This window comes from Argiope bruennichi, chromosome 8 (assembly GCF_947563725.1).
Source record: "Argiope bruennichi chromosome 8, qqArgBrue1.1, whole genome shotgun sequence".
Classification (NCBI taxonomy): domain Eukaryota; kingdom Metazoa; phylum Arthropoda; class Arachnida; order Araneae; family Araneidae; genus Argiope; species Argiope bruennichi.
In genome coordinates, this window is record NC_079158.1 from 76,937,980 (window position 1) to 76,965,538 (window position 27,559).

General features: G+C 26.1%; 1 protein-coding gene across 1 annotated transcript in view; it reads left to right on the forward strand.

Moving 5' to 3' along the window:
* Positions 1-27,559, forward strand: part of LOC129981008 (sialin-like) — an 82,061-nt gene that overhangs the window by 19,664 nt on the left and 34,838 nt on the right. The window contains exon 2 of the mRNA XM_056091597.1: positions 24,142-24,292. Within this exon, the coding sequence (XP_055947572.1) occupies positions 24,181-24,292 (112 nt within the window). The 5' untranslated portion in view covers positions 24,142-24,180. The remainder of the gene's footprint in view (positions 1-24,141; positions 24,293-27,559) is intronic.

The following is a 27,559-nucleotide window of genomic DNA, read 5'->3' on the forward strand; positions in this document are numbered from 1 at the left end:
TGGTACTATTTCATATGCTCAATGACCTGGTACTATTTCAGATAAAACTGGTACTCTTTCAGATATTATATGACTGGTACTATATCAGATAAAACTGGTACTATATCAGATAAAACTGGCACTCTTTCAAATGTTATGACTGGTACTATTTCAGATAAAACAAGTACTATTTAAGATGTTCTATTGACTGCTGCTATTTCAGATAAAGTTGGTACTATTTAAGACAATCTGTGCTTAATACTATTTAAGATATTCTATGCTTCGTACTATTTTATATATTCTATGACTGGTACTATTTCAGATAAAACTTTTTCTATTTTAGATCTATGACTATTACAATTTCAGATAAAAAATTTTCTATTTTAGATCTATGACTATTACAATTTCAGATAAAACTGATGCTATTTCAGATATTCTATGACTGGTACTATTACAGATATTCTATGACTGGTACTATTACAGATATTCTATGACTGGTACTATTACAGATATTCTATGACTTCCATATTGTTGGAAGAAGTTGTAGAGGAAGAAGTTGTGCATGCTTTTATACATATCTTCTTTAAGGAAAAAAATAAATTCTTGGCTAATTTTATAAAAACGTTTGTGTACTTTTGCCGTCGCAAATGTCGAATATATTGCTTACACTGCTCGTGCGTGATGGAGACAAAGATTTTAATTAATAAAAAAATAACCTATTTTAATTATCATGAAAACCTCTATAAAATTTGTGGACAAAATTTGAAGAAAATCTTTGAATATTTTTTTTTCAAAGGTAATATAAAAATTAAGTTTTTAGATTTTTTAATATAAATTAATGTAAAGCAAAACCACAAATTAAACCAACTGTAATAAATATAAACGGTGATTTTTTTAAAAAAATATTTCAAACCTTCTGATAAATTTTAATTATTTATTTTGCTTTTCAGTACACTGATAAAAGCATGTTCCCCAAATTAAATTTGTATCTATAATATTAAAATTGAAACGTGTAAATTTTTATGTCTTATAGAAATTAAAACTGTTGAATAGATTTTTTTCAATTTTGCACAAAAATATTGTAAATCATGAGAAGAATTATAGTAATTACTTCTTGACAATTATGTAGTTAGTTTTTTATTTATTAAAAGCAATGTTTCTTTTGCTCAAACTAGCTAGATTTGTTTGTAAATTAAAGTAATCAAATCAAAAACTTTAAGAGCCAAAAAAAAAAAAAAAGAGATTTAATTAAATAATATTTATTTTATCTTATTGAGATTTATTTAACTAGAAATTTATTCTGAAGTGTCCTGTGAAAATGAAATCAAATTTTCTTTAATTAAAAATTCATTCAAAATTTGCTAGTTTGCTTTTAACAGTCAATGGAAATTGAGACTGTTGAAAATAGTCATCTTAAATTCCAAATTGTGAAGACATATTTAAGTTGAAATCCGCAATGTTTATTTATTATGTTCCATGCTTGAAAAATTAATATACTTTGGTAAAAAATATTACTTTTCTGCGGTTTTCAAAAATAATTTAATACAGTAAAAATTTTCGAGAAGCTATGAATTACTTGTTGCAATATTTCTTCCTTTCATTTAAAATAAAAGTTGCAGAAAAATTTGTATATTTTAATAACTTATATAAAAAAAATTTCGTATTGGAAATATTTTATAATCTCTGGTTTGATGTGCAATAACTTTTACTACAATATTTATTATATTATAAGTACTACAAATTTTGCATATAGATAATTAGAAGTAATGAAGATTTTGAGATAATCAATAATAATTAATTTTATTAGAAAAGTATAAAAATAATTTTTTCTCTGCGTCTTTGAATGTATCAGCTACAATCAGCTTTATATCTTGTTTTCTAAATTTTGATGCATTTATCTATACTTATAATAAAGCTCAATGTGTGTCTGTGTGTGTGTTGGCGCTCTACAGGCCAGGTCATTTGACATAAAGCTACCAAATTTGGTACATATATACCTTAGAGGTCGGGAATGTGCACCTGGGGTCCCTTTTTTTGAAATTTTAATTAGAATTTTAATTATTAATTAAAAACTGACTTTCCCGCCAAAAATATCTTCCATTTTCCACACCGCCAACTTTACCGCCAAAAAAATCTTCCATTTTCCCCACCGCCAAATGAGAAAGGCTTTAGTTTTTTTTTCTCCCAACAGTAATAAGGCTAGGGTTATTATTTTTCGGCGGATTATTTCAAACGATTCTGTTTATTTTCTTAATGTTTTATGCATTTAAAATTAAACATTGTTAATTAATCCATGTTTCAGATTCATTCTGAAGTACTTTTGAATTAAAATAACACAGAATAAAGGAAATTAAAAATGTATAATCTGCATAGCGTTACCCCAACTGGCGTAGAAAAATTCACGCATTTGCGTTACCGTAAAAGGCGAAGAAAATTCACGCATGCGCACTGTGTTCTGATTGTTGGCATGGCAACCATTATCCACGGACGATTTAAATTATTTTTAGGTTAGTTGCATGCTTTTGTAAGTAAATTGTATTTATGTTAGTTATATATTTTTTGTATATGCTTATAGTTTTAAGTACATCGTTTTTTAAGTAGTTTTTTTAAACCTGTTTTCGACCGATTATTTTAAACGATTCATTTTATTTTCTTAGTGTTTGATGCATTTAAAATGAAACATTGTTAATTAATCGATCTGTTCATGATGAATCTGAGAAAATTTTGTTGACAAATTCTTGAGATATTACATAAATTAAGAAAGATATTCTTTAGTGCCCATAACGTTTAAACGCTCAGTGACTCTATTATCAGTAATCATATTATTAAAAAAAATGCTTTGTTTCAGTAAAAAAATATTATTATATTAATTGCAGATTAATCCTTTACACTTTAATTTAAAGCATAAATTCTACGAGGGGTAACAGAAAATGAGAGACATACATATCACGTTATGACTGAAGGCCTTTATAATATTATGAGTGAATTATATGACTATCAAAATTTGAAGTTTTAAAATATTTTGCTGAAGAATCTATTAAAGTTGGAATTGCATAAAATATTAATTATTAAAATTTTAACGAACATTAAGATTGGCGAACCGACTGGTCGCCAAAGGCGGCTAGTAATTTAATAAAATTATTATTGAATTTCGGAATTGACCTTTATGGAATGATATATCAATAGTTACTTTTGCAAGGGATAGGTTTAATTTTTAAGAGCGAATATTCTAGTTTATATTAATAATATTCTTATAAGAAATAATATTCTAGTTCTTCTTTTCTGATTTTTACCTTCTTAGAATATACTAAATTTTCCCTTCTTTCAAAATAAATCTGCTCAATAGAATATAAAGTTTGCAATAATTGACGAATTATTGTTTGTTCTTCTCTACATGCGACAGCTGCTTTTGAAAAAACATCTTCTAAACAGATATTTTTTTTATTAAAATAAACATTTACATTTTTTAAAATTACATTTGTTAATTAATTTGGATTTTATTGAAACATTAGTGTCACTGGAATTTTTCATCAGTTATGAAAAATTTCTGAGGAGTAAAAGCATTATGGGACTTACACCAAATAAAATAGTATTAAAATTAAAACGTATCGCAATTTTCTCTAAAGTGTTCTTTTATCAGGCACTCTAATAATCCGTTAGCTTGAAAATGTTACAGATTATTAAATATTCTTACACTTTTTTGCAACATAAACCCTGTATTCTAAAATATTTTAAGATAATCTTTATATATATAAAAATATTTCTATGTCTATTATTCAAGATGTTTGTAGTTAGATAAAATCTTACAAGATTTTCTCATAATGCGTGATAAAGCAAAGATGTTATACAAGAGTCACATTAAAATTCTGTAACCGAAGCTAACTTACAAAGATCCTTGTGGTTCGCATACAAAAAGGCGAATAATATGCCTTTAATTCATGTTAAGTAGAATTTTGTTTTCCATTTTGCACTTTTTTAATAAAATCTATTAAGAAAAACTAGCTTCTCGTCAAATTAATTTCGTTTTATTATTTGTCGTTTGAGTCTAATGCGTGGTATTGAAACATCAGAAAAATGTTTTACCTTTTCTTATTTTGGCATTCGTTGAATGATCAATTGTACTTAAAAAAAATCCTTCATTCAATCCATGTGAACCGGTTCTTTACGTAATTTCCAGTGTCCGTTTTCTCATCTCCCGGAGTTCACGTTTTGTTGAAGATCATTATTGAACTGGGAGTTGAGAGAAAACTGGTAACATATCGGACAGGAAAGCAGGTGATAGTTCCTTCTCTTTCTTATCGTTTTATGAATTTATATTGGAGCGAATAGGATTCAGACTCAGATATTTTTAATCGATAATTATTTTCGCGGTGCGTAATTTAGATTTAACAGAGACTCGAGATTTAATAAATGAAATCATTTTTAAATTCAGGTTTGCATTAGAATTATTTCTTTGGAAAATTTTTTCGATGATTAATTGGGTAAAAATTGCATTCTAGATAAAAATTTCGAATTTATTTCTAGTAAATAATTTTTTTAAAAAATAAATTGCAATTCATAAATTGCTTTATTTTGAAATTCAGTTTCACATTAGATTTTTTAAAAAAAGGTACAATTTTTTCAAAATATTTTTCCAATGAGTTAATGGATAATTATTGTCTTCTGATATTTATACAGTACGATAATAAAAAAATGTTCAGCGAAATTTAATAAATTGATTTATTAAGAAATTTATATTAGTACTATATTTTTAAAATAATATCTTGAAAAATTATTTTCTGTGAATAATTGATATCTATTGTTTCCTAATATTTATTTCAACTGATTTATTTACTTCAACTTCTGTTATTTATTTCTATAGTCCAATAATAGAACAAATTCTTCGAAATTTAATAACGTGAATTATTGTGAAATTTATGTTAGTGATGAATTTTAGAAATTATTTCTTGAAAAAATGTTTTCAGTGAGTAAATGGATAACTATTGTTTTCTGGTATTTATTTCAACTCATTTATTTATTTCAAATTCTGGTATTTATTTCTATAGTCCGATAATAACAAATTTCCTCCCAAAATTAACAAATTGAATTATTGTGGAATTTATGTTGATACTGCATTTGAAATATAATTTCTTAAAAAATTATTTTCGGATATGGATAGTATAGTAAATAGATAACTATTGTTTCCTGATATTTATTTCAACTGTACAAAATAAATAGTAAAATTTCCAGAGATTAAATTAATTGAAATTATTTTAAAATTTCGATTACTAATATGATTAAACAAATAGACGATTTCTTGGAATTTTTGGGGAAGATTAATTGGATAGCTATTAATTTCTAATATTCATTACAACGGTATGTAATTGTAAAAAATTCCAGACATTTAATTTAATAAATTGAAACTTTGTAAAATATATTTTCATATTATATTCCTAAAAAGAAAATTATTTGCTGTTCTTAATTAGATAAAAATCAATACTTTATTTTTACGCTACAAAATTAACAGAAATTTTTCCGAGATTTATTAAACTGAATCATTGTCATATTAAGTTCTACAGAACATTTAAAAAGAGCGACACTTGTTCTAAACAATTGTTTTCTGGTATTAACTAGTGAATACGTAATTAATAAAAAAAATTTGTAAAATTTAATAAGTTGAAATATTGCGAACTTCATTTTTGCACTAGATTAAAAAAAAAAAAAGCAAATGACCGTTTTCGGCTGTAAATTGAACAATAATTATTCTTCGCTACTTTTTTTTCTGCTATTAGAAATTAATAGGGAATTTTTTCAGAGTTTAAAAAGTGGAATCATTGAAAAACTAAACGAAACTTTAGATTTAAAAAGAGCAAACGATTTCTTGGAAAAAATTATGAGTAGAATGTTTTGGACAAAAATTATTTTGGTATTCATTTGTGCAACTGCATTATTAATAGAAATATTTTCTTCAAATCTAATAAATTGAATTATGAAATACAGATTCGATTAAGATACAACGTATTTTTAGAATTTTTTTTTGTTCACTAATTCGATAATTATTGGCTTCTAAAAGTATTTTTTAGGAAATATTTACACATAATTTTAAAAGCAATAATAAAAAATCCATAATATTGAAAAATATATTCATATGTTCATTTTCTTTGATTAATTCTTCAGTTGAATCAGTTTCTTATATTGTATCTATGTATTTTGGAATAATTTAATTTTAATTATGATTTGAAATATTGACATGGAACAATTTGTTTTTTATTTATTTTGTTGAATATTATTCATTTTTCCAAAAAAAAATTATGTTTGCATTCTCAATTGTTTTTCCGAATTTTCATAATTTTTTAAAAGCAAGAATTAAAAGATAAATATAATTTCTAAGAGAAAACTTAGAATGCACCTTATTTTACCTCTAATAATACTGAACTTTGAAATTAGGAAAACTTGTATAATTATTTGCGAAAACTTTATCCATACTGTAAATTTATCGTTTGCAATGATATTTTAAAGATTAATATGCAATAAGATATTTTTCAAAAGCTTTTCATATTATGGATTGTGATATTATACAAGAATTCCCATCGTTATCTGAATAGTACATATTGTTTTGATTGATTTTTCCCTTTATACTTAATGTTTGATTTGTCTCTTGAAAAAACTAAGTATGCATTTGATTATTTAGTTAACAGTTAGTATTGCCATATACTTCTCCAATTTATTTAATATATGTTATAGCACATATACTTCAGTCAATAATATTTCAGTTTGTAGATAAAATGATTGCTTATTATTTTATTTTCATAATTTTTGTATTTTACTTAATTATGCATTATTATTTTTAAAAGCATGAGTACTTATATTATGATTCATATTTTATTTTTTAAAAAAAAATTTATTTGCTTCTCTGTTTAATTTTGCTTTATTTGACATTTGTTTTTGATACTGAAAATAATACCTATAAATTTCGAACTGGTTATAATTCTTTTTTTGTTTTGTTTTGATATTAAGAATTTAAACTAATTTTTTAAATACGCCGATTTATGAAAGCGTCTTCAAAAAAGTAAATCTAGTACCATTACATAACCAGCCAAGGTCAAACAGCTTTCAAACTTTATATAACTATTTTATTTTTATTTTGCTTGCTTCATAAAACTTTTTCATTTTATGCAAAGTCATTTCGGTCATTTAAAGTAATTATGCTTCTTCATTTTATCTTTAAACTATTTCAGATATTTATCGACATATTTTTTATCGCCTTTGACTTTTAAAATCCTGGAATTATTCTTTAAATGAGAATTTTCAGAGCTATATTTAATATATTATTGATTTAGCAATTAATAGAATATAAAGAATTTATTAGATGTATGTAAATTTACACAATTTTTGGAAAATAACTTTGATTTTTTTAATCAGATTTACCAGCTTTTAATGGGATTATTCAAGAAAAAGCATCAATAACCATAAGGAATCTTAAGACTTTTTTTTGTATTTTCGAAAAATATTACATTAAAATTTTTAGGAGTTTTTAATATATTATAAACGACAATGACATACATTTTTTGAGTCGGCATACATACACTGCAAAATCTTCTATTCGATTTATAATGCTTTTGAATTAAAAAAAAATTTGTTTAGTAAATTAGACTTTTTTTTTGTACAGGAAAAGTTAAGTTAAAATTAGATGGAAAGTTTTTTCGCGTTTGTTTTAAACATATAATCAAAGTCAACTTTTTAATTTGATTTACACATTTTATAGCAAAATTTAAATATGTTATTTTGCTTTGTTAAAGTCTGCTTGTTTGAATTTTTTTTGAAACTTGTATCTTTCATTTTATAAATCGATTAGTCTCCTCAAGATACTTTTAAGTTCAAATTTCTTATAAAAATAGAAATCATACGTACTCCCAATTTACTGGCTAGCAATATATTTAATTTTAATATGTTTCTTTGAAAATCAACAGTTTTTGATAAATTTTTATAAAAATGTCATTTTTTTTTGCTAAAAATATTTTTAATATAATATTGATTTCAACTCTTCATGTAATCGTTTAAAAATTATTTCCTTGTTTTAAAACATTATTTCGAATCTAAATCTGTTTCATAAAACTTTTAATTATTTTATAATAAATATTTAATACCATAAATAATTTTTTTAGATCGATCTTAGATTTCCGACATCAATTTATGATTTAATAAAATATTCTATTTTGTCATTATATTATCATTCAACAAAAAAAAAAAAAATGAATAAACTTTTATATCTTATTTCGATTTCATAAAAAAATAAGAATAATATTTAATGTGCGCTTTTAATATTTTCTTTTTACATGTTTGTACGTAAACTTCTGAAAACCAACAGTCTTATTTAATTTCAACAAATTCATCGGATTATGAAATTATCTTGTAAATTTGGAAAAAAAAAATACTTGAATAAAAAACGATTATTGGAAACATTTTTTACATTATTATTTGTTGAAGCGATATTGATAAAAGTTAAATTTGCAAATCTGTAAAAGTAACAAAAATTAATATAGATCCTGATGAAGTCACTCTGGTTGATATTCATAAAAAATTTCATATTTATTTAGATTTTTTAAAAAATCTTGCCTAAATTTATAGTCCTTTAAAGCTGAATGTCTTATACAGTAAGCAAGATTTCAGTTTTTCAAATTCTCCAAAGAAAGCAAAAATAACCAAGGGAACTTTAAAAGTATACATTATCCTTCAAAATTTACTTAAAGTTGTTGTTGACTATGAAGTGTTTTTCGATAATTCAGGGTTTCTCAGCTGTTCTTTGGGCGCACACTAAAAAAAGTTTGAATGAAATTGTGATTACAGAATCTTTTACCTTTCGCAGTTTGAAGAAACTCTAATTTAAATGAAAAAAACTGTCATAAAAGCCTTTAACTACAAAATTAATAATTATTAAAATAGTTAATTTAAACATTGTTTCTTTATGGATATTACTATAAACGGAATTAAAAAAAACTTTTTTGATGCATTATAAGATGAAAATTTTCTAGTTCAAAATAATTGCAACGCAATTTAAAATTAATAAATGGAATAATCGAATGCATTTTAATATTTTTTTTAATAAAATTATGTCTTATAATATTATAAATCTATAAAATTAAAAGTATTAAGTAATAGTTGAAATTTATCTACTGACAAACAGAATTACAACATAGTTTTTGATTTTAAAAATTGTTTGAAAATGACTTGATTAATAACTTTTGACTTTAATTAACAAATAAATATTACACTTTTATCAACTTATTACATTAAGATTTTGAAATAAATCATACACTTTTTTTCATTGAAGTTTTATATCTTCTTTATGTATGTTTTTTATTCCATATTAAAGTCCACTTATTGTAATATTTTTCAGCTATTTCGTATATTCAGATTTTTTTTTTATTTCTGAAATTATTTTGAAGAAAACGTTATGTGTTTTCCGTTATCACATACAAGTATACAAATTTAAATATGATATCCGTGGTTCTTACTAAATCTTAGTTTACGTTTCATAAAGTAGTTTAAATCCATAAAGCAACATTTGCTTGTTATTTCTTGTAAATAATTATGAAGGCAGACGATTTCCCTTTTGCTTGCATTCACAACACCTGCTTTTATTAGTTGTTTTACCTTGACATCCGATTGTAACACGAGATAAGGAAAAAAAGACACAAAAAGGAACGTGCTTCAGACTTGCTAAACAAATGACTGCTGGAAAAAAAAATCGTTTCTTACTTCCTCAATAAAAAATTTCTAGCGAAGTGACCAAAGTTTGTTTGGAAAGTAAATTTCTAATGATGATAAATAATATAAACATTCAATACTAGTAAAGAACGTTAGGAATGATAAGAAAATGATTTTTATATTCAAAGAAAACATGGAAAAAAATTTAGTAATCGTTTATTTGTGCTTTTTATTATTACTAATATGGTCATTTATTAATAATATGGTCATTTTATGGAGAAATATCTAAATGAAATCTAGTTCTAATATTGGAGTCTAGAAAAATCGAGATTTTTTACATGCATCTAGCGAAAGCAAGATCAGCGTTAGTTGCGCATGCGCTTTATATCGTCCTAATCCTGTTCGTTCAGTTCGATAACTTTTTCAGTTGTGTACAGAAGATCGCTATTATAAGACGCGAGATTAATCAAACTTTTTCTGTGCAATAAAATTGCATTTTCAGATTATAATAGAGAATAAGAAGCATCTGTTTATAGGCTTAGATTGAAATCTTTCTCTGTGTTTTATCAACGAGTTACAGAAATAGACTATCGGATTCTTAATTTTTTAAATTCTTACGATGCAAGAGCTAACTTTTTAATCACCGAAGTTCGTAACAGTGACAATCAATTTATGTCCAGGAGATATTAGAATAACTAAGCACTTAAGGCAATATTGCTTATTGCTTCTGTCCGAAAATATGGTATACATTTCGAAATAATTTTTGTTTGTAGTTATAAATATTTACTAGTATTATATATAGTATTGAATTATTCCTTTCTTATTAGTATTCAATATATTAGTCAAGTAATGTAAGTTTACTGATATTATAAATAACATAGATATTTAATTTATGAACTGATAAAGTCAATTAGTTAAATTAATAAATAGAAATTTAATTTGTTTTATGAATTGATGATATTATGTTAATTTAATCAATATAAATAATACATGCACAAATTTAGCATCATAGCGTTGGCCGATTTAACGGTTCGCATATTTATTATACATTTTAGTGAATTTCATTCTAATATTTAATGTATATTGCTTATATAATTTACTTAAATGATAATTTTAGTATCTTTTTTTATTATATAATTCCTAATCTCCTAGCATTTTATGCTGAAAACATGTTTTAGTATTTTCAATCTAAAATAATCCTTAATATAAAAAATAATTCATTATAATAACATTATGCTGAAAAAAAATAAAAGCAAATTAAGATAAAAAATTTTTTTTTACTTTTTTTATGTTCTGCCTTTGAAAATATGGTAATTACTCGGTAATTAATTGGTAATATTAATTTTTGAAATAATATAAATTTTCGATATTTGATTGTTTTATATTGATTTTATCTTCCGAGCAACTACAAATTTATACAACTTCCTAAGTACTTTAATGTCGGAATTAAATATCAAATTCTAAAATTTTCTGCTAGAGTCGATTTTAAAATATGATGTTCCAATTTTTAAAATTATTTCTAGGCAACTAAATATTGAGTTTCAGAACTAAACCTGTAAAACAATTATTTTTATTCATTTTATTTATCTTTCGAAAGTGGAAATGAAACGAATTCACCGGTTTTCTACAGATCCATTGCTAGTATAGAGGTATCCAATTCTCTTTCAAATGCATTTCTTTCCTCAAAATGAATTAAAATGAAATGGCTCTATCGAGTTTTTGACATTAATGTAGTAGCCTATCTACTTAACAGTACCGATTCCTGAGATTCTATCCTCTCCTTATCATGAATTCAGATGAAATTCGCGAAGAGAAGAAAACGATTTTACCTTTATGAATAAAATTAGAATTCATTAAAGAAGATTGATTTCGCAGTGCAAATTGAATCCGAATTCGGATTAGAGATCAGGTGAAAAATCTCTAATATGTCCTTCGTGAAAGTTAACTTTTCTTAGGTCATTTGATATTGAAATGCTGATATCTATTGTATTTGATATGAGAATGCATTGACTCGTTATTTAAGTCAGTAAATAAATAAAAAAAAAGATGTTGTAATTGATCGTCTGCTACCGTTAAGTTTTTTTTTCATTGGTATATTTTGGAAAGATTTATTACTATGTAATCTTACGCTATTTGCTCGCTAAAATGCTTTCGTTACACTCATTTAAAGAATATTGTCACATCATAGTAAATGAATCTTGTGCGTGTAAGGATTGCCAGATGGATAGATATGAAATGAAAGAGTTAAAATTTGTAAACGCAAGATAAATACTGAACTGTGTTTTTTGACATTTCAATTTGAATTTACCAAAATAACTAAATAAAAATATATTAAAACTCAAGAAACATTGCCTTTTTTGTTTAACAATCAAATGTTTAAACATTGTAATAAAAGGAAATATTAGATTTACAAAATAATAGCTATTATTGGAAATATAGTTAAAAAGTTAAGATAATCCAACATAAATTACAAACACAACCCAAAGAACTAAGCGGCGATTTGGGAATTATTCAACTGTCTTCAGACTATGTAATTTGTTTCAAGAAATTCGGCAAAACACTTCTTTGAAATAAATATAAATTTATTCACAAAAATAAATAAGCATAACAGCAGACGATAAATGAAACTTTCGATAATCTTACTTGTACTTGTAAAAAAAATAAAAAAATAAAAAAAAGATTATTTTAGTGATGTAAAAAGTATACTTTTTTCGAAATAAAATTATAAAAATATAAATGTTACCGAATTTAATTTGAAACAAACTTAATTTAAATTTTCATACATTTTATGTCTCTAAGTTCAGCATGAGAACACACACAAAAAAGTAAGCGATAGCAAATGTAACAAATTTCTTTAAAAAAGTACTAATATCTAGTAATTTTTTCAGTAACTTTTAGTCTTAATTGCTATTTTCATTGCTTTCTTTCAAATTTTTTTATTTTTATTTTATATGTGTTGTCTATATTTATCCGTCATGATTATCTAAAAAAATTCACAGAACTCCGAAATAGGGACCTCAGATGGTTATTTTTTTTTCTGTGATTAACATTTTTCACAAGTGGTTTTTCTCTACATATTTCTGATCACTATTTCTTGCGCTTCGTAACACACGATGATTTGCTTCATGCTAGCATGATTTTCAATATTTATTTTCTGCATAAAATGTTAATTTGTACATGCAATTTGTGGACCTCTTATACCATCATACAACACTTTCCAACTGATAACTGAGAGTAACTCTGTTTTTGGCTTTTCTCGAGTAATTCACTTCGCATGAAATTTTACCATAATTTTCCAAACTTTTTTCAAACGTTTCGAAATTTTCCATTTCCATTCATGGAGTTTCTTTTTTCGGACCCTAGAAGAATAATTCATTTTCATGTGATGCCATTACTCTATAAATGAAAACTTAAAAACTCAATTTGTGTAAATGTCCATAAAACGTTCGAAAATTTCTTAAAAATACACCTCTCCCCCCCCAAAAAAGTCCATAAAACGCTCGCTATAATCATTTTTAAACTTTTCCAAAACTTTGATTGCATATATGTTTTGTCTATTAACTTTGTGGTGTAAATTTTATAGTGGAAAATACAAAACGTTTTAGAAAAATTAGGAAAGATTTTTGTTAATTCCTACTTATTCTTAATGCTGTAATTCAAAAGCAATAAATAGCATTCTTCTCGAAAATTTTAGCGCAGCATTTATTTGAAAAATTTAAAGATTATAACTCGAGATATGAAGTGTATATTTGTTTGAATATATTTCAAATTCAGTTGGTATATACAATTTTATAGACATTCTACGGAAATTACAGTGCTTTAGAAATATCAAAATTCGTTTCGTTGAGGTTTTCAGATGTTCTTGCTATTGATGAAAGATTATTTTAAGTCCTTCAGAATATATATTAGTTGTTTTGAACTCAAGACTATTATAGAAACACTTCGCGCAGAGTGATATTTTTCACCATTAAGTGCCAAATGTAGAAAAAAGGAAGCAAAAATTCATGTTCTTTCTTTTATGTTTTAAAACGCTGTATTCCCGGGACAAAATCTCAATTTTTTAAAGAAGTTACGAAAATTTTAAGATTTGTGCTACTTACAAGTTAAATTTGAAGTACTTTTATATTTAAAATTAAATGACATGGAAAAAGATTATCAAGTATATATTCTTAAAATGAAACAGTATCTGGAGATCAAAAATTTATACAGATAATTGCAAATTGTTTCTTTTTCTTATATTCAAAACAGCTGCCCGATATCTGATAATTACATATCTCTTATTCGATTCCCACATAAAAACTTACCAGAATATCTTCTCATTCGCAAAAGTTTCATTTAACGTAAAATAATTCAAGAAACAGTTCGACATTTAGAGTTTGTATCAAAAAACGGAATGTTAATTTAAAATAAACTAAATCCTGTATTTGTCTGAAAACAAAATGCAAAGCAATAAATCGAAAAAAAAATTAAAGAAATGATTCCGCAGTTAGAGAAGGCATCTTACATAAGCTAAGTAAAATAAATCATTCCTAAAAAGCTTTTATTGTTTAATTGGACACGTGTGTACGTTGACTTGTTGAACACTTGTTGTCCTTGTCTGAATGGAAGAAAATAAAAAAAAAAATTAACTCTTTCTCGAAAACTCATACAATAAATACGCTATCTTTTTGCGTCAAGCGCAGAGTTTAATTTCTTATAAGGTTAAGAGATCAATACAACGCCACCTCATTAGGCGCTATTTATAAACTGAAAACAACTTATATAACCAAAAGAGCTATAAATAAACGTTTTCAATCGCAATTGAAAAAGAATTACTTTATATCGGAATAATAATTCAAGGTATTTATGATAATTCATTGAAAATGGGAGGTTTCATTTCTACAAAAACTAACTTTACCAGATCTTCTGGAAATCCGTTTGTCGTTATCTCATTGGACATTTGAAGAATGCGTTAAAATACTAATTGAAAATGCAAATCACTGCTAACTGAAATAACCTTAATGATATGCTGTTGATATATTATTGATTATTGAAACTTGATACAACGCCAACACATTACTCTATTTTTTTTAGAAAACGAAAACAATTTTATACATCTAAAAGCTGTAAATGAGCATCGCAGTTCGTGCTTGAGATGATGTTTCATTACATTTATAATTTTATTCAAGGTATTTATATAAAAGAAGGTTATATATATTTCAAAGATATAAATTAAAGATTTAAAAAAATTTTGTTTTTGTGATCCGGTTTTACTATAGTAGATTGTGTTAAGCAGAAGGTGAAAATGTAAATAATTACAATGTTTCTATTTAAGTGATAGAACCTTCATATGATTAATATCAACGATTGATTATTGGACTCTTGTCTCTAAAACAAATTCTATATTTCATACTTTAAATTTGAATCTAAAAATATTATTTATTTACCAAAAATTTGTTATTTTAAATGACTGATTGTCTAGATTTTTAATTCTTTCCAGTTTCAAAAAATGTCACGAATTTCAACAGGTTTAAAATAAAATACTCTGATTTTTCCTTTTATTATCTCGAATACTCAAAACCATAACAAATAACTAGAGAAAAATTAAAATTAAGTCTAGATCGCAAATTTCAAGTTATCATGTGAGAATATTATTATTTTTTAAGTCATTATTTGTCTTAATTTAAGTCATTAACCAGTTTAAAACAATTCACGAGACTTCTGTATCGGTCTCTATCCCCCCCCCTCTCTCTCTCTCTATATATATATATATATAATGATAATTTTTTTAAACTTTCATTTTCAATTTTTCTAACTGGCAAACAAAGTTTTGGAGCTGGACCGATTTTGAGATGAAATAACAGCTATGATGTCATAGTTCTACGTCAACCTTTTAAAAACGCATTTGCTGTCAAAGAAGCATAAGTAAAAATAAAGCAATTCTGGTAAAAGCAGGTCAATCTTTTAAAAACGCATCTGCTTTCAAAGAAGCATACGTAATAATAATGCAATACTGGTAAAAGCAGGTAAAAAATATATGCGATTTAAAGATGACGAAAATTACCATTTATACTTTATTCACTGCGTACGCGATTTCGAGCTCCAGCATCCCCTAACCAAAATAACATCATGTTTTCACATTATAGTAAAATAACTCAAAAAAAAATCATAAACACTTTGAATCAGATCAATGAAAATTTGGTATAAGAATTTACCACCAAATTTGTAGATTTCTATCACATTTTGAATGAAATCCATTAGGAGGAAGTCTGTCTGTCTAGCTGTTTGAGTGCAAGTAAACTCAATAACTACAAAACAAAAAAAATCTAGACAGATAAAATTTGGTACACAAATTTTGCGTCTAATATTCAGATTCTTATCAAACTATATAACTTTTAAACTAAATATGTCATGATATTAACTATTTATTGGTCTGTAATTTCGAATGCTTGTAAGAGCAATGACTTAATGAAATTCGATATATAATCCTTTGACTACAACTGTAATTCCGTGTCATTGGTTTTAATCGGTTGGAAAAAAACCACATCCAAACATATTCATAGGATATATTCAATAACCAATGGTCTTCAAAAACTTTCTCTCATATTCTCTAATAAATTTGAACGCCTTCCATGGCATTGGCGTCCAGTAGTACGAAATATTTTTTGGCTTGGAATTAACATTTTTATTGAATAGCGACTAAGCCTTGGCATACAATTAATATCATCCGAAAAGCGAATCTGTATTTTAGAGGCGTTTTTCTCAATAGATTGAAACAAAGATTAGTTATAACGCTACTCTTGTAGTCACAAAATAACATACAAAATTTAATATGTTTAACTCAATGGGTTTTTTTAGTTATCGCGTTTGTGTGTTTCTGAACGCACAAACCAACAGATTTTATGATATATAGATTAAAAAATCTTTATAAATAAAAACATACATTTTTATAAAATAAACATATTAAACTGAAACAAACGATTAGGATGTTAATTATTTAAAATTTTGTTAAAATTTGGAACTAAATTGAAAACTTTTCGCGGACATGAATCTTTAAAATTCCTAAATCTTTACTATCTGGATCTTTAAAATTCCTATTTTTTTTTTTTTTACTTATTAATTACATTTTTAACTTTACAAATTACATTTTTAATTTAAACTTACAAATTACATTTTTAAATCTTTTCTACCTAGATCTTTAAAATTCTTAAATTTTTACTACCTGGCTGGATCTTTAAAATTCCTGAATCTTTACTACTTGACTGAATCTTTAAAATTCCTAAATCTTTACTACCTGGCTGGATCTTTAAAATCCCGAAATCTTTACTACCTGACTGGATCTTTAAATTTCTTAAATCTTTATTAGCTGAATCTTAAAATTCCTAAATCTTTACTACCTGGCTGGATCTTTAAAATTCCTAACTTTTTACTATCTGGATTTTTGAAATTTCTAATCTTTACTACCTGAATTTTTAGCATTCCTAAATCCACCACTGACAACGACATGCATCAATGTCATAATTTTTATAAGAGTAGAATTTTATCAGAAAATAGAAATATTTTTAACAGTTATTGTCTAAATAATTTAAACAAATGCAGTGATAATCGTTTCATTTGGTACTTGGGCATATACATGTTCAATGGTTTCTCTCCGATAAATGACTGTAGGCAGCGTCGAGTTGTTAACTGTATCCATTAACCGTATCCATTCAAACATAAAGAGAATTCATTGGTACAACTTCTTTATCTGAATTATTTATTTATATAATTTCATCAAGTTAATCTCTGATATCTTGTTAATAATGCAACATTATTCCATCCTGCTGGAGATTCATCATTCTCAAATACTATCTCAATAAATCAATGGCAGATAGGCAACTGCCTAGGGCTACTTCGCTGATGGAGGTCGCAAGAAGGTCGATTTGAAAATTATTAATTAACCTAATTATCAAATTGATATATTTGTAAAATAATACAAATTCTATGAGATACAAAATGTAAGGTTAGTATTAATACTTTGTCATAGTATATTAAATTCTTACTTGCTTCATTACGTTTGTGTGATTATTAAAATAACTGAATAGCCAAGGTTATTAACTAACCTTGGAAATTATAAACATCGAATTGTCTACACGAATAGATGCTTCCGTGTCATAATAAATCAATCGTCATGATAAATAAATGAATGAATGAATGTAAACATGCATTTTCAAAATGTTACTAAATTAAAAAATTAACTTAAGATAAATAATTTATTTATTAAGTTAAAAATGTGTTAAAAGTGGAAATTGAAAATGCTCAGTAAAGCAGAGGCTTCTTAATGTGCACTGGCTAGTACAACAAAATGATTAAATCTGCCAAAGAACGACCTGAAGTGGAGTAGTTTGGGCTTTAGAAAAGAGGATTGAGAAAATTTGATCATAAGAACTGGTATATTAATTTGAATGCTATGTCTAAAGATGCATATTTAATGAAATGGTTGAAGAGCCAAGACAAAAAAAATCGCATGTTCTCTGGTTAACATTTCACAATTTTCCAAAACGATAGCTTTTACAAAAAGAATTTAACAAGCCAGCTTCTGTTACTCCTGATTTAATATATGATTAATTTAAACGGTTATATAATGAAAAAATGCTGGCGTCCAGGCATAGGGGTAGCGCGTCTTCCCCGTGATCTGGGCTTCCTGGTTTCGAGTCCCGGTTTGGGCGTGGTTGTTCTTCCGTTGTTCTATCTGTGAGATGTGTGAATGTGCCCTTCTGTAAAAAAGGGGTTGTGCAAGCAAAGGAGTGATGCGTGAGTAACAAAGTCGTATTCTTGGCCCAAGTTGGCACTACTATAAAAACAATAGACGCTCCCTCACCGGCTTAAATTGCTGTCTTCGTAACAGCGGGCTTGTCCATGGCAAGTGCCATAAGAAACAACAACAACAACATAATGAAAAAATTATTTTTTATGTATATTTTCAAAATTAAAATGCAAAGATATTTAATTTAGTGTAATAGACCATATGTGAATATTATCTATTTAATATTTTTTAATTATTTATTTAAGGAATAAAAATGTTATATGATATAATTAAAGAACTAATACACTTCTGTGGTATTAAGTACACATATAAGCAGGGTTTCTGTTTCACATTAAGTAAGAAGTGATTTTTATAATTTTAAGGAGATGTTGAAAAATATTCCATCACTAACAGATTTTTAAAAAAAATCAATTCTTGAAAATTATATTTTATAATGTTTATTCAATACATTTACTTAATAAATTTTAGTATTAGTTAATGGGAACTTTTAAAGCTTAAAACTAATGTAAAACACTGAAAAAATTATATTATTTTTAATTTTTTAGAAAAATTAGTTTTTGTGAAAAGAAATGATATTCGTAAAAGTTTTCTCAAATTCCATACTACCCCTACGGCTGTTTTACTATCTAAGAAAAAATTTAAATGAGAAGGAGGGGGGAAATCAGTGACCTTGAACACTTACATTTTTGCAACTTTTTAATATTTTTAAAAATTTATTTTTTACGTTTAGAGTTTCATTAAAAAGTGTGACACAATATTATATTGCGTAATCGTTAAAATGTTTGTTCTTTATAAAGGGCTTAGCTTGTGAGTCAACGACAATGCCCTTATTATTATTTTTTGTGTAGCCTAGCGATAGAAACTGTTCTTGCAGATATTGAAACCTACGACCTCCTTTGTTCATGTTTTTAACGAAATCCTTCATCAATTCCAGCTTCATGTATGAAGACGGAAGAATAATTTTTTTTCATCAATTAAAGTATTTTTCATTTGAATATTTTGTTTGCGCTCAGATCACTTATTTTTGATATAATTATAATGTTTTGCCTAAGTATCCCACTCGCTCATGAAACAGCACTATCTTGTATAACCAATTTACATACTAATGAGAATGGAAATTACTTTAAAATCTGGACATGTGTTTCAATTATGACATGAATACCGATTTCATGAAACAATTCTCATAAGATCCCTTCCTTATTCAAGAATATGATGCCACTGGAACAAATGGCAGGGAATTTCCATCCTGGAGTAGTACAGCCTTCAAGCTGGTTTACGAGCCATCAATGAACAATAACTACCATTTTTCGCACTTACATTGGCAATTTAACCGAGAAATTAAACCGCTTATATCATTAAAACAACAGAAATGAGATTTTTGCGAAAAAAGCTGAATATGTCGACTCGGAAAATAGAAATCACAGCGTTCTTTTGGAGGGGATTTAAAAAGTACTATGTGTTTTCTTTTATAAATTTAAATTTTTCATGAGATTATTTAATTCACCTGAAGTACTGAAATGTGATTCCTTATTTATGTCAGGAACATTGTGTATCTGAGATTAAATAAATAAAGTTCCAGCTTGATCAATTTTTCTTTCGATAGTTGCATCGCCATACGTAAAATCTTCAAGTACTTGCAATTTATTATTGTAAGATCTACTCTTTTGTTATATTCTCTATTGCTGTAATAAGTAAAAAATAGCACATCATGCTGAGATTTCTATATGATAGCTTATATAACTTATAAATGAAATTTCTTAAAATTGGAGAACGATAGAATCTTTTATTAGCATATTCTTTTTCAACACACCAAAATCTGTCAGATACTCTCAATGTATAATGCGGGACAGGAAATTCTTTAATATTTGTTTCTTAGTGATAGCAGCGTATAGTCACCTATTTTTCTTAATTTCTGTTTCACGCATTTTTTATGATTTCTTTAATTATGTATTGTAGGAATATTTTCTAAACCTATATATTTGTTTATAGAATATTACAAAAAAAAATCGATAGCTGCCAGATTACAAGATTTTCTCATATCTTTACTTTCAAAATGTTTAAAATTATAATTTTAAAAAATTTGGTTAAAAATTATGAGTAAAAAGGGCAATTTTCAGGCCCTTTTAGGACAATAACGCCCCTGCGAGCCATCCAAATAGCTAATGGATTATGACGACTCTGCTCTTTAATGCATATTTTGTCTAACTTCCCTTATTATAAGTTGAGATAAGCATCGACAGGAATAGTATCCTCAAAGAAATTCCAATTACTATATTTGTTGAATTAAATATCTTTATACAGTATGATATAAGGTTCAAAAAGGACTCCATTGTCAGTTGAGGATTATCGGTTGCTGCATTGTTGTAACTGTGACAAATGATTTTCACTATTAAATACTTGAAATTAAAAAAAATTCAATAAGATGTAGTGATATGTTAGAGAGACATTGAATTTTATATATTGTAATACATTAGTTTAGAACTTGGGTTTTTGTTATCTTAAAATTACAGTACATCGTGTAGCCATTTGGCTACAAACCTTTATTTTCATTTATAAGCTTCATATGACTGAGCTACAATGGGTTTTGGAAATCCCCTTATAAATGCTTTTTGATACATATTTGTAGAAAAGACCGATATGTGATAATAGAGGTCTAGAATTACGTTTAAACTGGAAGCTTGGAAAAAAAATACCTAGATGGCTGTTATATGAATAGTTCTTTCATTAAAAATATTGTCAAAATATTTTTTGCATGGAAAAAATATATTATTGAAAAGGGGCTTTTATTATAGGGTTAAGAAATTTATATCACTATTAAAATGTTTCGGGGGAAAACTAGAATGTAGTCAAAATATTCGTCAAGGTAACTAACTTATGCCTATGCTAATTTTTAAATTCATGAATGTTATCACTATTTCTAGATATAATTTTTATAGACATTATATAATACTTTTTAATTCTTTATATCGCAACAGAATTTTAGAAATAAAGTTAATTTGTATTCCTAGAAGCATAGATGTTCATCACACGTTAAGCTTAGAAATTTTTTCCGATATCTCTTATAAATGCTACTACTCTCATGTTAGTAAGCTTTTATATATATTTTTTCATGTCTTGTCGCAACGTCTTCCTACATTGTTGTTAAAAATCTTTTAAATCAAATCTTTTTAATCAAACCTGTACCTTTTAAATCAAATTCTTGTTTATCAAATTTATATTCATTGCAACCTACAGCTTCTGTTAAACCTTTAACCTTAGGCTTCTGTTAAAGTACATTTAATGAAAACTTTCCCCTATGCATCACTTTTTAATCTTCATGAATTTTAATTGCTGTCAGCTGCATAATTGTTTCAAAGGCGAAAGGGCATGAAATTTACTTGTCCCGTGTTAAATGAAAAACGTGATTTACATATTCATGTCTTGAGCTATACTCTTCATCATGTTGAATTTATTAGGGCCGAAGTTATTTTCACACTTCAAAGAGTAGAACATCTCCATTTTCATCTCTTTTCCATCTCGCATGCTTTTGATAATTAAGAACAGCGAAATTTTATTTCTTTTATTATTATCCTAGGAGCATTTAAACAAATGGTTTAGAGATTTTAAAAGATAAGTTGTTTTAGGATTTAATGTTAACCCATAACTGGAAACGGAGTTAGACTTCCAAGTTGTTCATTAGCTCTGATTATCACGTGATTTTTTGTCCTTGAAATAATCATCTCCTCAGTACTTTCAAGTTTTGCTTTCAGTAGTATGTTGCCAAAAGTCTAAGTATGAACACGTGCGTAAAACCGAGTTATTCTTTTTCAAAGTTTTTGTTATTTATGGAGTCATAGGCTCCATGCCTCCTGAAATTACTTTTAATTTGAATAATAAAAAAAAGAATTAAATACATTCTTAAAAATATTTTAAAATATTGCATTCTTCATTTTTGTTTATTAAATTCTAATATTTATTAACATTAGTGTAATTCAATAATATCTAAATGAAGTAAATACCCATTTAAAGAATTGTTTAGGATTTTCTTATAACATCTTTCTAACATTTAATATTATAACATTTAACATTTATATTAATGCTTTTTAAATATTTTTGGTAGCTACATGATTTCCAGAATGTATTGTTTCCAGAATAAATTCCAATGATGTTTATAAAAGACAAAAAAGAAAAATAACAATGGAGTCATTTTGACTCCATGTCTCCTGTCACCCGAGGAAATTCATGTCTCCAGTTACGGTTTAAAGTTTTCTGGCATTTATAAAAACAAAAAATAACTAGCGGATTGCGCTATATTCAAAGTAGCTTTACTTAAATCTTTTTAAAAATGAAAAAAAAAATTCCTTTTAAACTGATTTTTTCTTGAATTTTTGCCAAAATTTATAGATTTTAGCCTTTAGCCGTCGAATAGAGCCGCCAAAGCGACAGTGGGTTGTTTGTATGCTTTGGACATAAAACACATACAATTCTATTTCTTGTTCATGATCACTGTACATTCTAATTACAACCCAAAATTAGAAATTGCGCTATCTCAGTAAGTCTATCTATATTTTAAATGAAAAACTGAATTAGGCTTTAACTCTTTCATTCCTAATACTAGTAAAGTTCAAGTACCCTTAGAATACTGGAACACCTGAGATAAGAAAAATCATTGAAATTCCGCATTGATCCAAACCGCAAATTCCTCACAAACCGCAATGATAGTTTGCGTTCATCCGGGGTTGATATAAAAAAAGATGACTGCTCTTTGCTGATGGTTACAAACTAAATCTATGCTTGAACAATCCTTGAGAATTTTAAGAAAACCTCCCCGCTTCTGAAATCCATTTAGGAGACCTTTTCTTAAGATGCACTTATAGTATTCAAACATATTTAACGAAAGGGGAGTTAATATCGTAATGATGGACAAACATCTCGAGCAGCCGCTATAGTTTTATTAAATGAGCATTTGGGGTTTTTTAAGTATTGATAGAGTTAATTTCAATTAAGTTTGCATTAAATTGAATGAGCTTGTCGAGTGCTTCTTTACTAGATATATATTGTACAGAAAAAAATTAATGAATATATCAGTCATTTATAAATAAAAGATGATCTATTAATGAAAATTTTTCAATCACGTTTTCGTAAAGGGCAAGAAATACATTCTTGAGGGGAATCAAGCTACTCTTTGCAAATAAATTTAAATATCACTAATATGCAAATAAAAATACTTTTTACTTATTTAAAACTATTAAAAAAATTTTAAGGAAGAAATCGTGACTGTTTTTATGTTCTATTATTTAATCTAGAAATTATTTACATTTGTAAAGATGGAATTTGTTATCCGTTTTGTTCTGATTTCCAAATGTGAATATTAAATTTTGTGCACTTGCGCATTATTGATGACATGTATTCTCTATTTTTATAATTATCATAACTTAAATATCAGTTAATTTATTAACATAATTTAATTTAGATTTTAGGCGAGTGGCCCAGCTAGTAGAAAAGTTAAGAAAATTGATCTCAATATTCCTCAATATTAATGATTATTTATTATAAATAAATTGAAAACTACTGAACATATAATAATTGAAATAAAAATTTATTATGCAAATGAAAATGTGTTTTAAAAATTATTTTTATTAATACATATTTTAATATTGACGTTAAAGTTGATATGCCTCTTCGTTTAACTTGAAATGTTTTCTTTGCAGGAATCGTATCATAGGGAGTTTAATTTCAATTCATCCATAATGCCTCCAGCATACGGCACGTGTGAACCAATAGACAACACAAATCTGAGAGATCTATCTAGATCATCATTTTCAATAGATCAGAGCACACCCCTCGTTGTTCGACGAAGAGGTAAGATTTACTATTATGTGTTTTTTTATTTATTTTGCACACCATTTAGTTAACTATTGAAAGTCGTTCTTAGTGTTCACATATAAGCTGAGAAAACACATGCATAGAATTTTATTAAATAAAAGAAATTCGATTCGAAATATTACTTCTTATAGAAATAGTCTTAAATAAATATCAATTTAATATAAAAGGTATGCTAATATTATTCGAAATTAACAGCATAAATACATAAATTAAATTAAAATTTATTGTCATTTAACTACCATCACTGCGCAAACTGGTCTATCTTAACCCTTTCTAGGGCCGTGGGAAATATGCTTCCCACCAAATTTATGAATCTTTGTATGAAATTATGTAGGTTGGCATACGTTCTGACAAATTTTTTTAGTACGTCAGAAACTTAGATGCTTCAATTCTTTATCTCAGACAAAATGATGTGTCTTGATTTGTTACTTAATTATTAATTAACCAAATTAATTAATTAATCATATTAAATTTATCTAATAAGGTAAATGAATCCCTTTTCTTATTCTAATTTCAAGTCTAAAAATATTTTAACATAATATGACTAGAAAAAAATGGCCCTTTAAAAGGTTAATGCAATAGAGCCTTCTGGGGTAAAGTAATTTGGCGTCTTATCGAATCGCAATTAGGAGTTTTAGCGTCTATGGCTCAATAAAAATGCTACCTAATAATAAAATATTTGGGAGTAAAAAAAAATGCTTATTTTCTATTTCAAATTTTACCATTTTGCGAATGGGCATTTAGAATATTTTCAAAATTGGATTTTGCAAGTCATTTCCCAGTGTACCTGATGGTATATATGGATGGTATATAGTAAATTAATATGAATTTTTCTATTCTTTTCTAAATAATTAATAAATACTATATTTAAGGTTTAAATTAAATATATATAATATACAATACCTAGTATTTTATTTTACTATCTTATTTATATGACTGATATAAACATGTTAATTAATAAAATTTTAATTGTATTTTTTTCTCGGCAAATTCATTAATTAATTAATTTGATGTATATTTTTAACATTCTATCGATAAATACTGAAATCATTTGACATGGATTGTCCAAATGACAATCGTTAATAATTCTTTCTCTTTAATAGCGAAATCCTTCGATGTCTAGTTACAAATGTAATATTTTTATTATAAATAATATTAAAATAAATTTTTAGATTCGAAATTAAAATCAGCTTAGCAAATCGTTTGGTTCTGTTGCTTCGACTGGATCAGAGAATCTCCTGAGGTTTATTATTAATAAGTCCATTGGTTAAGACAGTCACGTGCTCAAATAGTAATAAGTTAATTACGATTCTAATAATGTAATTGCATTCAAATGATGTCATTGTTAAAAATAATCAATATAAGACTTTTTTTTCATTTTGGAACATGTAACTCGTATTTTATTCTAAAAATTAAAATTAAAAAATAATTTAATTTAGTATAATAATTACAGAAATAAATTTTACTGCTATAAACACTGTTTGTATTCGCACATTTTAAAAGATAAAGTATAAATTCGATAATGAAATTGAAATGGAAGAATTATAGAAAGATAGAACTTTGAATGTTTTTTTGTGTTACTGAAGAAAATAAGCAATTCCTACCTCTTTAATGCCTTTGTAAATTCAAATCAGTAATGGATTTTAGATTAGGCAGATTAAGCAGCAGCTTAGGCCTGCTATACTGAAAGGCAATCTTTGAAACACAAATCTTTTGAATTATAAAATATGAGGATTATATAGTGTTAACACATTAAAATTGTTAAAATCATTAATTAAAATATAATTATTTTTTGTATAACATTGATTGTTAATTAATTAATTACCTTGCTATGACATATTCAATTTAAATAGTAATTTTTATTTTTATATTTGTTTGAAATTCATTAGTTCTTTATAATCGTTCATAATAATCAAATGCCTACATTTTAATTTAAAGATATCATTGTCTAATCATCATAATTAATTTTTAAATAATTTTATTCCTTTAATTATTATTTTTCATGAAATATATATTAAAAAAGAAATGAGTAAAAGCATATATTTTCATTAAATTACTGAAATAAAAAATATCAAATAGATAAGTAAAATATTGATTAAATAAAAATGCACTGAAATTTGAAATTAAATTAACAAGTTAGTAAAAGAAAGACTTCATATTGCACATTATCTAAATATGCCACTGATTGGAATTATGAGTTTATATAAGCAACAGTTGCAATATTATATGCACAATTAATTTTTGAGTAATTTTGTTCGTTTAATTATTATTTTTCCATGAAATACATGTTAAAAAAGAAACGAATAAAAACATATATCCTCATTAAATTACTAAAATAAAAAAAATATATCAAACAGATCATTAAGATATTGATTAAATAAAAATGTACTGGAATGGGAAACTAAATTAACCATTTATTAAAATAGAGGCCTCATAATGCGCATTATCTAAATACGGCACTGATTCGAATTATGAGTTTATATAAGCAACAAATGCAATATTATATGCATACCACCCGTTTACTTACATCATCATGTTTCAATTCCCAATGTCCTTGATCAATGTATTAATTCAAAGCATGGATTACCACAAAAATATTCGTTGATGGATTGCATGACTCCTTGGAATCTCTTGGAGGCTATGGAGAATTTTAACATATTTTTTTTATGATGTAATACAGAACTTCCTTCAATATGACCGAAAACCCGAATATCGTTTTCATCCTTCACAGAAGGGTGATTTCTTCATAGAAATGCCGATGAATGCGGTCGCTAGTATTTCAAAGAAGATATCGGAGCTTCCTGATGTCCATTGTTATTCGATAGGGATTTCTGAGTTTACGTGGGCTCTTTTCAGTCTAGATGGATGGGTTTTTTTTTTCTTTTCAGTTTCTGTCTTCTTTTCGATTGACTTATTTTACTTTTGCTACTAACCCCTGTAACTGTGTCAGAATGAATGGATTGTAGCTTCCGATATTCTTTTTACCATTAAAAGTCCAAAGGTTGAATTTCAATGGCAAGAGTTCTTCAACCTAGCGTCCATTTGCGATTTTTGTTTGAAGTATCGGATTTTACTTGTTTCGGATTATATTTACTTTAGAAAGAAGACTATCTAAGAATTCTTATAGAGATAACTTGCATAACTTTTGTGTTGGATAACAGGCTGTAATAATTTAAAATAAGCAAATTGCAAAATAATTTATTGTGAGTCCATTGCATTTTATTTTTCATTTCCTGCTTGCAA